The sequence below is a fragment of the Mauremys mutica genome, chromosome 1, assembly GCF_020497125.1.
Source record: "Mauremys mutica isolate MM-2020 ecotype Southern chromosome 1, ASM2049712v1, whole genome shotgun sequence".
Lineage (NCBI taxonomy): Eukaryota > Metazoa > Chordata > Testudines > Geoemydidae > Mauremys > Mauremys mutica.
Window position 1 is genome coordinate 28328526 of NC_059072.1, and position 15540 is coordinate 28344065.

The following is a 15540-nucleotide window of genomic DNA, read 5'->3' on the forward strand; positions in this document are numbered from 1 at the left end:
ATAGTCATAAAATCCTTCTTATGCTAAATACTGGTTACAAATAAATTATTTAGAGTATTAACACAAAACGTCCAATTCCTATTTTTAAATACAAACACTGTACTATAATTAAATGGGGATAATTAAAATCTCAATGGCTACAAATCTAATTATTTAAAGCAAACCCAAACATGCTGTTTGCTTCAGTATGGAAGAATTACGATATTGTAAGGTTCAAGCACAGTAATAGGTTATATCTGACATCACTATCAACCCTTTGGTGTTTGGGATGTCAACTGCCAAACACTTGGTGGCAAGAGTTGAGGATTGACTAGCACCAGGTGATTAAAGTACTAACATTATTTTGAAATGAATGACACGACTTTCTGAAAGTGACATGCACAGCTTAGGGAATTCATAGAAAAGTCCCAAATAAACTGAAATCTAGATATAATATCAAACAGTCACTTGTGTACTTCATGACAGACAAAAAGAAAACAGTGCTTTCACAGCATATCCCCAGCTTTTAATTACAAAAATATCAGTTATGGGTAGTCAATAGTTATCAAAATCTTTATTGGTACAGGATGAAAGCAGGTTTTTTTTTTAAATACCATACATCATAAAATTCTCTAATACAGATCATATGGAGGAGTGAAAGTCTCTATTCTATTTAACTGTTACTAATGCTATCTCTGGAGTTAAAATCTTTCCTGACCAAATATGAATATGGGTAACAGCAATAGAATGCAGATCCAGGGTGTGAAAGGTCAGTGTTTATCATCTTACTTTAAAACTCTACTTTTTGAAACGATACATCACTGAAGTGTATAATCACATACAGTAAGAGTGAAAACATTTTTTAAACAAATAAAACAAACTATTGCGACTGGGCTTAAGTGTTTTAACTTCATATCCCGGAAACATCCCGGAAACATTACAAGTTCTTTGATGTGGCCCTTTTTGGTGTGACAGTAAGAATAAAGTATGGCTTTTTAAGCTTCCTTCAAATAAAAGTATGTTTTGTATTATCTGTGGTTGGTCTAAATTGTTTGATCTCTTCTAAACCATTTGCCCTATAACATCAATTGCTAATACATTAGAGCCAGAACCAAATACAACACCTGTACAATGATCAGTGACTTAGTTACTCTTTAGCATGGATAACGTTACAGAAACCATTGCTTTTCTAAAAAAAGGAGGGATTCGTTTTTTCGTAAGAGCTACCCTACAGTACAAACATCTGAAAACTTGCTATGGTTTGTCAAACAAAATCATTGACAGTTTTGTCCTCCTGCAGGTGTTCAAGCAAGCATATGCAGAGAGTGAATAAAATCAAGCACAGCTGACTAAAAAGTACCTTTCATATCTTTTGTTTTCATAATTATCCCTCTGTATCATGTCCCCCCTGGGGGGATTCATGTAAAAGGAGTTTGTCTAGCGTAATATTTTATTAAAGTTGTTTAACAAAAAATAGTTAAACATATTTATACAATTTAACATCCAGTCTGATAAAAGGCAAATCAATGAAAAAAAATACAAAAAGTAAAAAAGTGCACTACCCAGTCCAGTATTTCACTTTAAAGTCATGTCACTTACAATATATGAAAAATAAACCCAGAAGTATAATTACTTTAAAATACACCGCTTCCATATTTATCAGTATTTTACACGTATATTCTGTAGTGGAAGAGGATATCTCTTAAAAACTTTACTCTTAAAATATTGAGGTGCATATGCCAAGTGGACTATACTTGACAAGAGAGAAGTTGCAGTAGAGAATTCTTTCAAATTTGGCATTCCATTTACATACCATACACTGCTCGCAAGGCCTATACGCTTATAGTACCTAAAGATTCCAGCAAGAACAGTAATTTTCTTTAATGTAGAATGACTACTACAGATAACTATAAGGAACAGTGAGGTCAGCAATTCTATGGGTCTTAAGTAGGTACAAATCCTGATTTAACCTTCAAATGGTACAACATCACAAGAAACTTTAAGGCCATTTTTATTTGCTGATTAATGGACAAAAGGCAATGATTTTTCCTCCAAAATATTTTCTTGAAAGTCTGTGCTCATAAAAATCATGAAAAGTTGGAAAGACTTAATTATTGAAACTTTAAATATATTTTACACAATCTTGTTTGTACAAAAATACAAGTTAAATATAAACAAAGTAAGCATGATAATTTTATGTAAATCCATTTTGTGATATTCTGTTCCATATAAAAATGTTTCTCTGCTCTGTCTCATTTGTGAAAAGATCAATACCAGATTGAATCACTACTGGCGAAGGGCCCTAAAAAGCACACTTTAGCATTAAACAGATTTTACATTGTAAGTACCATTTCCTAATTTCATCTTTTCTAAAGACTGGTGCAAAAAAGGAAAGAAAAAAGGCAGTATGTCCATAAACCAACAAATAATTTGGCTATAATGTATCATAAAACACAAACACACAGATCTGTACAATAAACTTGTTAGCTATGCAGTACATACTCATTACACAGAGAGACATGGAATTAAACTTAATGAGGTCCCACTTCTAGTTCACTGTCCTTCAGTCTGGCATTTTTCCTTACTTCATCAAACGAGTAAGACTTCATTACCTTTCCGTTCTTGAAGACCGTATGAAGGAGATCCTGTAACAGATACCACTTTGTTTCAGTGAACGTGAAATAAGATCTCTTTCAAGAAGAGATGCTGAACACACATGTATACTAGTTACACTGTCAGATGTAAACTTCTATATGATCCTGCAAACACGTATGCACTGATCAACTTTATAATATGAGTAGCAGCCCTGTAGACATCAATGTACTGATATGTAAAAATGAGCACCCACATAAAGTGTTTGTGAGATTGGGCCCTTAGTTGCTAAGAGACTAACTTTTGTGTTTCTATTTGTAACACTATCATTCTAACATTATTAAAATCTTCTAAATATTTCAGTCATATTATGCATGTGTAGTAGCATTTCTAGTACAAAGAATTAGTACACACAATCTCAAAATAAATTAAGACATCAACCTCTTGTGCCAGGCCACTGCGGAAAGCACATAAACTAAGAGTGGGGAAGATATTTTATACACACTAATAGAGCAATTAATAGGAAAGGTGAAGCTCACTTGACCAACACCTGAGTGTAATTCTGATATTAGAACTAAGGGTGCGATCTGACATTCACTTCCCTCAGTGTGTAGAGAGACCAAAACATTTTTCCCCTCTGGAATAGCTATTGGAAAAGCTGTTTGTAGCATCTTGCAGAAATCGCCTTTGCATATATCCTTGTTTAAACCGAGCATCACCAAAGAGACAAGTTGTAAGTTAGAAGTGTAACAAAAGCCAACTCTGTATAGAGTGTTAATGTGAACAAGTGTAGCTGCCATCACATGGACCTGCAATTTTAGTCAACCAGGCCTGGGGAGCAGTGAGTATTTTGTATTCAGCTTCCATTTACTGACATTAATGAATAAGCCACTTCAACACAGTAGGCAGCAAATCTTTCCTCCTTACCCATTGTACTTGCTAGAGATGGAGGACCATATTTTGCCTGATTTTGAACAAACTCAAAGCTTTGGGGGTCCTGAATTGTGTTGTGAGAAGGCCTACCTCCTATGATTGAAAGCTAGATACCTCCAGGACGGACAAGTGTGTTACTCTGTGGGGCCCAAAGTGTTACCAAAATATACCACCTCCTACAAAAGTGCCATGCAAATGCCTGTTCTCAGTGCCACCAGAAAGTGTAAATAAGTGGGCAGCATTATTTCCTGTAAATGTAAACAAACTTGTTTGTCTTAGCGATTGGCTAAACAAGAAGTAGGACTGAGTGTCCTCGTAGGCTCTGAAGTTTTACATTGTTTTGTTTTTGAGAACAGTATATATAAAAAAATAAAATCTACATTTGTAAGTTGCACTTTCATAACAAAAAGACTGTGCTACCGTACTTGTATGAAGTGAACTGAAAAATACTATTTCTTTTATCATTTTTACAGTGCAAATATTCGTAATAAAAAAATATACACTGATTTCAATTACAACACAGAAGACAATATATATGAAAGTGTAGAAAAACATCCAAAATATTTAATAAATTTCAATTGGTATTCTATTGTTTAACACTGCAATTAATCGTGATTAATCGACAGCCCTAGAAATTATAGATCTGTTTGAGAAATCTAAAGGCAAAAGTGATGTATGTGCCTTCCTTGCTTGCGAACAGGCAAGTCTATATAACTGCACCTTTCTCTTCCTCTTCAAGATATAACAGGCAGCTTCTATGACAAACTGTTCTGCAGTGAAGGTGTGTTATATAGTTGCCTCTACCCTCATTGGCATGTTAGTGTAACCTGGAGAATAAAGATTCTAAAAATCTGTGCATAAATACTACTTAGGAAATTTTCTGTATACAGCCACTTCTTTATCTGGAGACAGTTAATAGATCCAAAAAGACCAAAGGATTGCATGACTTCTCCAATCTCCCCCGACTCTTCTTCCCCAAAAACTGCCCTGCCAGCTGCCATATGCTAGTGACAATTCACACATCTGATCCCTTTATAAGGGCCCCTACTATTTGTACACAACTGCCTGTAAAGGCTTTCTTTAGAATGCGCTAGTGCCTGTTGTGATCACCTGCACCAAGTGTAACATGTCTGGTAACTCATGTCTTAACTGCTTCCTCAGAGAAGTAGGGTTAACATTGAGAAGAAAGTGGCTACTGGGTGAAGTGGCTGCAAAGGCAAGAATGGTCACTCCCCCTCCAAGAAAAAGTCCTTTTCTCAGTAAGAAATCAAAGTCCAATAATCTGATGTTTCTTTGCCAACCAAGCACTGTGGCAATTCAGAAAGCCTGGGCAACAGCTGATAGCATACACATCTCTCACCACCTCGCTCTCCAATTTAAAACATGGCAACCAAGTATTTCCTCTCTGAGCACGCATATCACAGCCCCCACATATATCCCTTCTATACCAAATTCAGGAGCCCATTTTAAATGTCAAGCCAATGCAGAGCTCTCAGTAGTAGTTTCGTCCTGCATTCAACTCCTATCCTATCCTTTTGACTTTGTATCTCCCCTCTTTGCTGCACTCTACATTGGAAACTGATTCTCTTGGCCTATGCACTAAGTCACCTCCTTCCTCTGCTTCAACTCTACTGAGCCTGCTGCTACTGATCAACTACAGCTACTTGTTCTCACTCTTGCACCCAAATGTTGTTTAGTGTTTATCTGAACATGACTCAGCGTTCCAAAAGGCAGTGAACTTTTAAATCCTCTTCAAGTATTATGAATACATGCAGTGCAATGAAATGGCTAGAAGCCAGGAGTGCTGGATTTACTCTCCGATTTGCCCCAGATTTAGCTCAACACTCTGGGCATGTCATTTAATTTCTGCTTTCCTACATCTGAAAAGTGGAGAAATACCAACTGGAAGAAGCATTGCAAGGCTAGTTTATAAATCCTTGTCTGGAAGTCTCTAAGGGCAGTATTTTTTAAGTGCTCAGAGCGGGCCTAATTCTCCTCCTTCTAAAGTTAAAGGAAGTTTTACCTCAGATTTCAATATGAACAGAATTAGGCCTAGCCAAGTGCGTTTAAAAATTCAACACTAAACCATAATTAGCATAATCATCAATAATGTAATATTTAACCCATAGCAAGTTAGGCAATTCTCAGGTGTTACTTGGCATCTGGCCAATTCCTTGGTTATTTTTGGGCTACTAGGGATGCGATGTGCCGGAAACAGAGGGGGGGGGGGGGAAGAGAAGATGTGTCTGTATGAGCAACAGCCCTAGGCTCTCTGCTAGGGTGGGCCTTCTAATGTACCCCACTTCTCCCTACAGCTGGATCCTGCCTCTTCCCCTCAAATTAGATAAAAGGTAGGAAGGGAAAAGCAGATACTGGGGTGCTAAAGTGGGAAGACAAGAAAGAGTGGTCAGTGCAAGTCAGCGCAGGTGTACAACACCCTACTGGGGATGGGATCATTTTGAAAATGGGAAGATGAGAAGAGTCCTTATGTTGAGAAAGGTTGAAAACATCCCCCCCAGCTACTTTTGCCTCCAAAACATCTAGTAGGAGTGCGCTAATGCTTAGTGATTCAGATCAATTCACTGAGGTGGTCTGCAGTCATCCTAACGGTAAAACTGGTCATTGACGTCCCAGGTACATCTTGAAGAGAACACACTGGATTTTTGTTGTAAAGGGGGCGGGGGAGGAAATCAGTGAAATAAGATGCATTTACTGAGATATTCTGTGGCCTCCAGAGTACAGCATCAAGGGATTAATCAAAGTTTATGGCACAATTAAAGTTTTGAGTTTAAAATTTTAGACAACTTTAATGCAGTTTTGAAGGCTATGCTCAGTGAGACAGTATATAATGCCACACACTGCAGATATGGCATCGTAGACAGAATGGAGCTAAAAATGGTTTAAGAACAGGACAAGAACAGCAGCTTGGCTTTTATGAACATACCAGAAAACCTTAATTTTTAAAAAAGGAAATAAATGAGGACATGCTCTCTAGAGGGTTCTTTACCAGAAACTGGATTTTTAAAAATCCATTTAAAAAGACTCCAGTGGACAAAATATATTTAAATATTGAGGGAGTATTACAGAGGCTGCACTGTAAGAGCATTCTACATTTCATCAACAGACTGTTCAGATATGGAAAAAGGCAGGCAATTTTTCCCATTCCTTTCCTATAATCCCAACTGAAGATACTAGAGAGTAAAATTAAGCGATAACTACAATGCTGTTCATACTGAATTTGCTACAGATGGAGCTTCTGGGATTATTTGGTAGAGGTTATTGGTTGAATATAAAGAAGACTGAAAACAAATCTCAAAATCAAGCTTAGCTATCTAAGCTACTTTCTCTCAGTTTGGGTTAGCATTGGGAATGAAGTAATCTACTTCTGGCGAAGTGATAAGTCAGAATACATACATGACCATATTCTTCAAGATCCCCCTTGCCTTCCTCTAATGTAACAAAATCTCCATTGGGTGTCCTATGTAAAGAGAGTCGACCTTTCTTTGACCTTTTGTTAGGATCTGCTACTGGATCCTTAAAGACATTCACCTGGAAATCAAAGTGAGAAGTTAGTAAGAATAAGAGGAGATATTCAAATGAGAGCTCATGCACATCATGCAGATGGTGCTAACATGTGATTGAAACATGAAGCAATACAAATACAGTAAAACCTCAAAGATACAAACACCAGAATTACAGACTGACTGGTCAACCGGACACCACATGAAACCGGAAGTAACCAATCAGGCAGAAGCGGAGACAACAACAAAAAAAGCAAATACTGTACTGCAGGTTAAAGGTGGGCACATGTGAGCTCACTGTCCCCGTCCCCACCACCTTGAATGAGGCACCCACTTACAGCTAGGAGCTGAAGACTCTGTGATTCGCAGGCAAAGCTATGAGACCCTGCTTCCAGCTGAAAGCAGCTGGAGCAGAAGCAGCATTGGGGTCTGCACTGCTTTCCTGTAAGCCAGGGGTAGGCAACCTATGGCACAGGTGCCGAAGGCGGCATGCGAACTGATTTTCAGTGGCACTCACACTGCCCAATCCTGGCCACTGGTCCAAGGGCTCTGCATTTTAAATTTAGTTTTAAATGAAGCTTCTTAAAACATTTAAAAAACCTTATTTACTTTACATACAACAATAGTTTAGTTATATATTATAGACTTATAGAAAGAGACCTTCTAAAACCCTTAACATGTATTACTGGCACAGGAAACCTTAAATTAGAGTGACTAAATGAAGACTCGGCACACCACTGCTGAAAGGTTGCCAACCCCTGCTGTAAGTCCTGGGTGTTGTTTTCACCTCCCCTCCCTCGGCCAATCAGGAAGGGGACAAGCTTCTCCAGAAAGAAGTTGCCTGCAAGGAAGCTGCCTAGCTGCATCTAGAACCTGGCCCGGAACATGACCTGCTGGAGCCAGAGCTGCGTTTTGTTCAGAGTTAGGAACCTTTCAGAGTTATGGACAATCTCCACTCCTGAGATGTCCATAACTTGTTGTTCATATGTGATAAAATGAGTGAAAAAATTAGAGGTCATACCCCAAGGCCATTGGTCACCACATAACTGCATTTGAAGGAACAATTCAAGAGATCCCTAGTTAATTTCTGCAGCAAAGCTCCACCAGATCCAAAGGAAACATTTTCAATACTCCATTTATTCTTCTTCATTCCCTCCACAATCTGATAAGAAAAAGAAACAGTGATAAAGGAATGTATTTTAAGACCTGGGCTGATAAGTGCCATTTTCCATAATTTGTTATTGCACATTTTGAAAAGATGCTCTTTTACAGACAATTAAGCCAGCTAGCATTGAGGTTCAAGAAGATATATGTAAAATATTGTCAATACCTGGCATGCTGTTTGAATTTTTAATTGATATTTTAGTCTGAGATAATTACGAAATGTTACTGCTGGAGAATTGTTATTTGCACTGTAACATGCAATATAAAACACCATCCCCTCCCTTCCCAAGACAAGATTAGTACAGTAATGCAACACCCAGCCACAGAGCCCTAAAGCATATTATTTCTTTGCCCAAACTGAATCCTTCATGGTGGCATTCAAGAGCCTTCTGATGGTTGCCAAAACTGTGGGCCAAATCTAGATTTCAAAGATGCTCTAGTTATAGGATGTGTTCTGAAACAAAGTGATCATTTCACCCACAAACACCAAGAGAGGGGCTTTGCTTGCCTCTACCCAGAACTGCAATAGAGCAATATATGCAGCCTAGAATTAGTTGTATTAGAGATTTCTAGGATGATATTCAAGTGGTAGAGCATTTGTTTTACCCTCTTCTTCAACCAAAGTTCTTGAGCGATTCTTGTTTGGCATATGCAGCTGTTTTACCATCTTTTCTGAGAGTTATCAGAAAAAAAGTTAAATGCAAATGCAGACAATTTAAAAACTTACCATAAATATGTCTTATCATAACACAAGAATCCTCTAGTCCAGAGTCATGACTGATGTACTAGCCCTACCCTCAATGGCCAGAGAAGCTGATTGGTCAAAGATCTGTTTTCTTGAACTGCTCCCCTATATGAGCTTGGAAAGATTGTCACAACCCAGATCAAGAAACTTCCAGTACTTGGAGCCACCTATAAACATACTACTAACCAGAGTGCGAAAGTCCCAGATGAGAGGATTCTTCTGTTATGAAGGGACAGTTTACATTTAAATTGTTACATTAAAATGATTTACTCTCTGACACAGACAATCCCTAGCCTGAAGTCCTGACTGATGAGAAGTGACAACCAGGCCATCCAGAGAAAGGGAAGGGGAAGAGCTAAATGAAAAGAGATTAGGGGAGAATATGCAGTGTTGTTGTAGCCATGTGGGTCCCAGGATATTAGAAAGACAAGGCGGGTGAGTTAATAGCTTTTATTGGTGAGAGACACGCTTTCGAGCTTACACTGAGCTCTTCTTCAGGTCTGGGAAACATGCTTGAAGTGTCACAGCTAAATACAAGGTGGAACAGGTTGTTTAGCATTAGTCAACACACATTCCAAGGGACCATTCAAGGTGAAGTAGCCAGTTAACACTCATTAAGGAGGGAAGTGGGGGGGGGAGCGGTATTCAGTGGGTTATAGACTAGTTAACACACATTTAAACACTTATGCTAAACAACTTTGTATTTAAGGGTGTAAGTACCTCCTGATACTTCAGTGTACGGTTGTCTCACCAACAGAGTTGGTCCAATAAAAGGTATTACCTCACCCACCTTGTCTCTCTAATTAGGGGAGAATGGCAGACTAAAAGATCTAGCAGTCCAAAGCAGCAAGATCTTCAGCAGCCTTTTCAGGATATTTAACATGCCCAACTTTCCCCTTGCATGATTTGTTCAGGGCCTTAACCTATGACAGGGAAGCCTGAAGGCTGTGACACTGAACATGACTGTTTGCAGAGCTGCAGAGGCTCCTTTAAAGGAGAGCTTGAGCAGGATGATGGGACAGTACAAGACGGGGACACCCTGTCCCAGGGATAACGTTCAGATCATGGCAGACTTTGCCAGCCAATCTCAGGCCTGGTCTATGCTACAAAGCTAGGTCGATGCAAGGCAGCATACGTCGACCTAGTTGTGCATGTGTCTTCACTTAAATTGGGCTACTACTAACAAGTGTCCGGTTACACTGACTTAATAGCACCACCTCCCCGAGAGGCATAGAGCCAAGATTGATGTACTTAGGTTGATCCAGTGCGAGGATAGACACTGTGTTACTTACATCGGCCATTACTGGCCTCCAGCAGCTGGAACAGGCAGGAAGCACTGGATCTCCTGGGCCTGTGGGGAGAAGAGGCTCTGCAGGCAAAGCTCTGAACCAGCCATAGAAACGTGGACATCTATGAGTAGATTGCTCTAGGGATGCGGGAGGCGGCCTACAACAAGGAGCAGTAGCAATGCGTACCAGAAGGCCAACAACTGATCTGGTACTGAGCTGCAGACCTGCCACTTTCACAAGGAGTTGCATTTTATCCTCTGCAGAGACCCCACCCCCACCAGCACTATGGATACCCCAGAGGAGTCCAAGTCACAGGCCCCTGCTGTGAACTGCAAGGAAGAGGAGGTAGAAGAGGAGGAGTATGGGAGACAGTAGACTGGGGGGATCCAGCTGCACAGCGAGCCAGGATCCGTTTTTGATTCCACCGGAGTCCAGCCAGTCCCACCAGTTGAGCAGAGGCAAGCCCGATGCAGGGGAAGGAACTCTGGGTAAGCGTGTAGTTTAATTTTAAAATTACAGGAATGCCACCCCCCCACAAAAAGTAGCAGAACACATCTTTTGACTTTTCATTAAATTTACTCATGCTAGAAGAGGTAATGGTACAATCAAGAAGGAAGAGTTGCTATCTGCTTTTCATTCTCCTTTAGACTTAGGCAGGGGGGTCCACGTAGAGCACTATATGCATAGGGATGTCCCAAAAAATCCTCCAGAAAGATCTCGATGAAACTTTCATGGAGGTACTCTGCAATCCTCTACCATATGTTTCTAGGGAGAGCTGCCTTATTTCTTCCACTGTGGTAGGACATTTTCCCACACACACCATCCAGCGATAAATTCAGCAGGCACAAGCTAGCAGCATATGGGCCTGGGCAGCATCAGGTCACCAGCAGCAGCTGTGCTCTCTCTCTGCTTCTGTTACACTCAATCAGCTAAAATCACCACCGCCTGTGGAAAACAGTGCCAGTATCATAGAAGATTAGGGTTGGAAAGGACCTCAGAAGGTCATCTAGTCCAACCCCCTGCTCAAAGCAGGACCAATCCCCAACTAAATCATCTCAGACAGGGCTTTGTCAAGCCTGACCTTAAAAACATCTAAGGAAGGAGATTCCACCACCTCCCTAGGTAACCCATTCTAGTGCTTCACCACCCTCCCAGTGAAATTTTTTTTTCTAATATCCAACCTAAACCTCCCACACTGCAACTTGAGATCATTACTCCTTGTTCTGTCATCTGGTACCACTGAGAACAGTCTAGATCCATCCTCTTTGGAACCCCCCTTCAGGTAGTTTAAAGCAGCTATCAAATCCCCCCTCATTCTTCTCTTCTGCAGACTAAGTATTCAGTGTCATTGCCCTATACTACTAGAATCATGCAACTGAGCTATTATTACCTCATTTCCCCTTCCCCGGGTGGGCCATACTCACCCTGGCTGGTGCTGAGCAGTGCACAAACAATCGCAAGCAGAAGTGAGAATGCAGTGCTTGCAACTTTTTGGGAGCAAAGGGAGTGTTCAGCATCTTAAGTTTCACTTTCCCTAATGAATACACTAACAATAGTACCTTTCTGTTTTATCTGCAGCTGCTGCCATTGTGGCCTTCAGGTTCTCCCCCTCCACACCTGCAGAATGCCTGAGTCAGGCAAGCAGGAGAAAGAAGAGGTCTCATGGAGACACATTCCAGGAGATCCTGCAAGCCAGTGTGGCACTGAACAATGAGCACAGGGCCTGGAGGATCACCATTGCCAACAGCCTGGAGAAGGATGGAGTAGAGGGGAGAAAGATGCAGGAAAAGGAGAGGGACATGCAGTAGGACACACTGGGACATCTCAGGAAGCAAACACAGATGCTACAGATTCTAGTGGACCTGCAGGTTCAAAAATTCTGTGCTCGCCTCCCTCTGCAGCCCTCTGATTTCAGCCCATAGCAGCTGAGAGTAGCACGGTCCCCCTGCTGCTCCCAGAGGGCTGTGATGGTGGTGGGGCCCCCACAACTCCCAGCCACCGGGGACAGCAGGGGGACCCTGGAGCTCTGAGCCCCCACAGGCAGTGCTCCCAGGGGGCCGCCCGCTGTGGGCAGTGTGGGGAGCCTGCAGCTGAGCTCTCCATTGTGTCACGTATATTTTTAGTAAAAGTCACAGACAGGTCACAGGCTTCTGTGAATTTCTCTTTATTGCCCGTGACTTGTCCATGAGTTTTACTAAAAATATCTGTGACAAAAATCTTAACCTTATTCATCATTATTAGTTCACAACATACGCTGGCTGGTGCTGAGAAGTTCTGAAAGGGACCAGTTACCTATTACTGCGCAGTGTCTCAACTCCAAAAGATCATTCACAAGCAATATTAATAAGTGCATTGACAATACACTGTTCCTACATATACAACTATCACCACACAATTCATACCGGGCTGCAAACAGGAGGGCCAGATAGAGCACATTACACCAACACACACCTCTTGCTATTAAAATGCTATTTCAACACCTCCCTTAGCAGTATAGCTCTGCATTGAGCTCTTCTAAGAGCCCTTATACCTGGCTGTTCAAATTCAGCAGAGAGCCACTCCACCTGCACCTTGTTAAGAACTTTTTCTTCTCTGCTTCACATATATTATGCAGCACACAGTAGGCAGCTATAACCATTGGGATATTTCTCTCACCAATATCCAATCTTCTGAGTAACCACCACCAGCAACCCTTCAAATGACCAAAGACACATTCAGCTATTATTCTACACCTGCTGAGCCGGTAACCAAAGTATTTTGTGGTGCTGTTGGGGTGTCTGGCTTCATGAGCCAGAGGAGCAAAGGGAAGGCTGGGTTCCCAAGGATCACTACTGGCATTTCAACATTGCCAATCATAATCTGCTGGTTGGGAAAGAAAATCCCTGCTTGCAGCCTTCTGAACTGTCCTGTGTTATTAAAGATGTGAGCAATCATGCACCCTCCTTGACCAGCCTAGAGTGATATTGGTAAAGCATCCTCAGTGATCCACCAGTGCTTGCATTACCATAGTAGAGTAGCCCTTTCTTTGATGTACTCTGTAGCAAGGTGGTCTGGTGCCAAAATAGGAATATGCATGCCATCTATCACCCCACTGCAGTTCAGGATGCAGTCCCCACTGCTGCAAATCCATTACTATGACTCTCTGCAATGTGCAGGATAGAGTCCTGCATAGGAGGCACTTAATGGTCCTGCACACTTCTGTGACAATAGCCCCCATGATGGATTTACTGACTCCAAATTGATTACTGACTGACTGGTAGCAACCTGGCACTGCAAGTTTCACTGTGCAATTGCCACTCACTTCTCCACTGTCCTTGTCCGACAAGGAGAAAAGAATGTCAGACCTCCCTGTAGTACTTCAATTTAACGGAATCTTCTTGAAGCATCCTGAAAACTTCTCTTCTAAATGTCTAAAAATCATATTGGTTTTAACAATGAACTTAATATCCTCTGGGGCCAATGACTAGGGGATTCTGATTTGGACACTACTTCTTAGAGAGGAGTATGAGCAGGAAGGGAGTCTCCTTCTTTGGTGGATTAGAGGAGAAGGGGAACCCGAGGATGACAAATGATTCAGAGTTGTCAATTGGGTCTGAATGAGGGAGATTCTCTAAGAGCCTCTGGAATAACTGAAGGAGACAAGGAATGGGGTAGGAAGAAGAGCTGTTTGTGCAGACTCCCTTCAAGCACAACCACCAAAAAATTGTTAGAAGATGGCCATGGGCAACATCTCATCCAGGAACATGAGGCTGCCTGGGAGGACCAGTCATTTTGAGGGGACACTCCCAGGTTAACAGGCATTACCAGTGCAGAGAGTGGCATAACTGGGCTCTGCTTGACTCATGTACTACAGTGGGGCAAGAAATCACAGCTGCAGGGTTGGTCCCCTTCAGCCAGCATCCAGCCATATGCTTCACCCCATTCTGTTTGTGGCATCCCTGGACAGTGGGCCTTCTTATGCTGTGGACACATTCCTCGATTATCTCTGCTGATGAACAAACACCTTTGGATGAAAAGTTGGCTTCAACCCATCCACACTCCCATCATGAAGGACCTTGGTTGGTCAGACCTTGTGTGTGTGGGGTATAGTATAACCCTTGCTAACGATATGGCAAAGTTCTGATTCTACTACTGACCCTTCTGCTGAGATCCACATTTGGTGCTTCCAGAGAGGAGGAGGAGAAGCAAGTAGAAGAAGAGGAAGGAATTACTTCCATCAAAAACCTCAAAGGTCTGCAGCCTTTCCCCAGAGCAATGCCACACAGAAGAGTTTCTCATTGTGGTGGAGGCGGCAAGACAGAGGGCGTGGTGTTATTTCCAGCTCATACAGAGGGAGCAATTCAGGTGTCCAGATTTTGACCAGCTAACAAACTTCATTGCAACACGACCCCCTTCTGACAACAAAAATTACTATATGGTCCCAGGAGGGGGCTGAAGCCTGAGCCCGCCCAAGCCCCACCACCCTGGGTGCGGAAAGCCAAAGCCCAAGCCCAAGGGCTTCAGCCTCAGTTGGGGGGCTTGTAACCTGAGCCCCACCACCCAAGGCTGAAGCCTTTGGGCTTCGGCCCCAGGCAGTGGGGCTCAGGCTTTGGCTTCATCCCCAGGCCCCAGCAAGTCTAATGCCTGGTGACCCCATTAAAACGGGGTCGCAATCCACTCTGGGGTCCTGACCCACAGTTTGGGAACTGCTTAGCTAACCATTTCCATTGTAGGCATTGTTAGTCCATCAATCATGATCCCAAACTAGAGGATTCTCTAGTATGAGAATTTAAAGATGGCTGGAAATTGAATGCTCAAAGATAATCTCTTGAAGGTCTAGTATATTTTGCAGTTAGCAGATTGCAATGATTTACAAGTGAAAACATCAAAATAAGAAATCAAACAGAAGGTTCCTTACCTGTGCTACCAGTATCTCCTATTAAAAAAGAATTTTAAAAATCCAGTTTACACTTTTCCTGCTGGTTTTTTGTTTGTTTTGTTTCATCTAGTTTGAACCGTGAACTAGACTGATCAGTTAATTTCTCATTCTACGTTTTCATAGCATGCCCATCACCACAGTACTGTAGCTGATACATGACACTGTAGTTACATTTGAGATTCCAACACTGATGTGGAATGTTTAAAATTAAAACAAACTTTCAAAGAGTTTAAAAGAAAAGTAATTATTAATATGTATATACAGATAAGATAATGTAAAACTATTTAAAAATGTTTTATTCTACATGAAACCTACATTTGTGTGTGTAAAATACTTGAAAGTGCCTCTTTAAAGCAATCCCAGCATTGATATCCTGTACATCAGCATGGGAGATCTGGG

The 15540-nt window shown here is 41.5% G+C and overlaps 1 protein-coding gene across 2 annotated transcripts in view; it reads right to left on the reverse strand.

Annotated features, from left to right (window-relative positions):
* Nucleotides 1–529: 529 nt before the first annotated feature.
* NAMPT (nicotinamide phosphoribosyltransferase) overlaps nt 530–15540 on the reverse strand; it is a 64772-nt gene continuing 49761 nt past the window's right edge. Inside the window, exons 9-12 of one of the 2 annotated variants that reach the window (XM_045030096.1) lie at nt 15121–15138; nt 8047–8187; nt 6919–7053; nt 530–2624 (exon numbers count right to left, since the gene is read on the reverse strand). In XM_045030096.1, the coding sequence (XP_044886031.1) occupies nt 2511–2624; nt 6919–7053; nt 8047–8187; nt 15121–15138 (408 nt within the window). In that variant the 3' untranslated portion in view covers nt 530–2510. The remainder of the gene's footprint in view (nt 2625–6918; nt 7054–8046; nt 8188–15120; nt 15139–15540) is intronic. The other variant, XM_045030105.1, reaches the window with a different exon arrangement.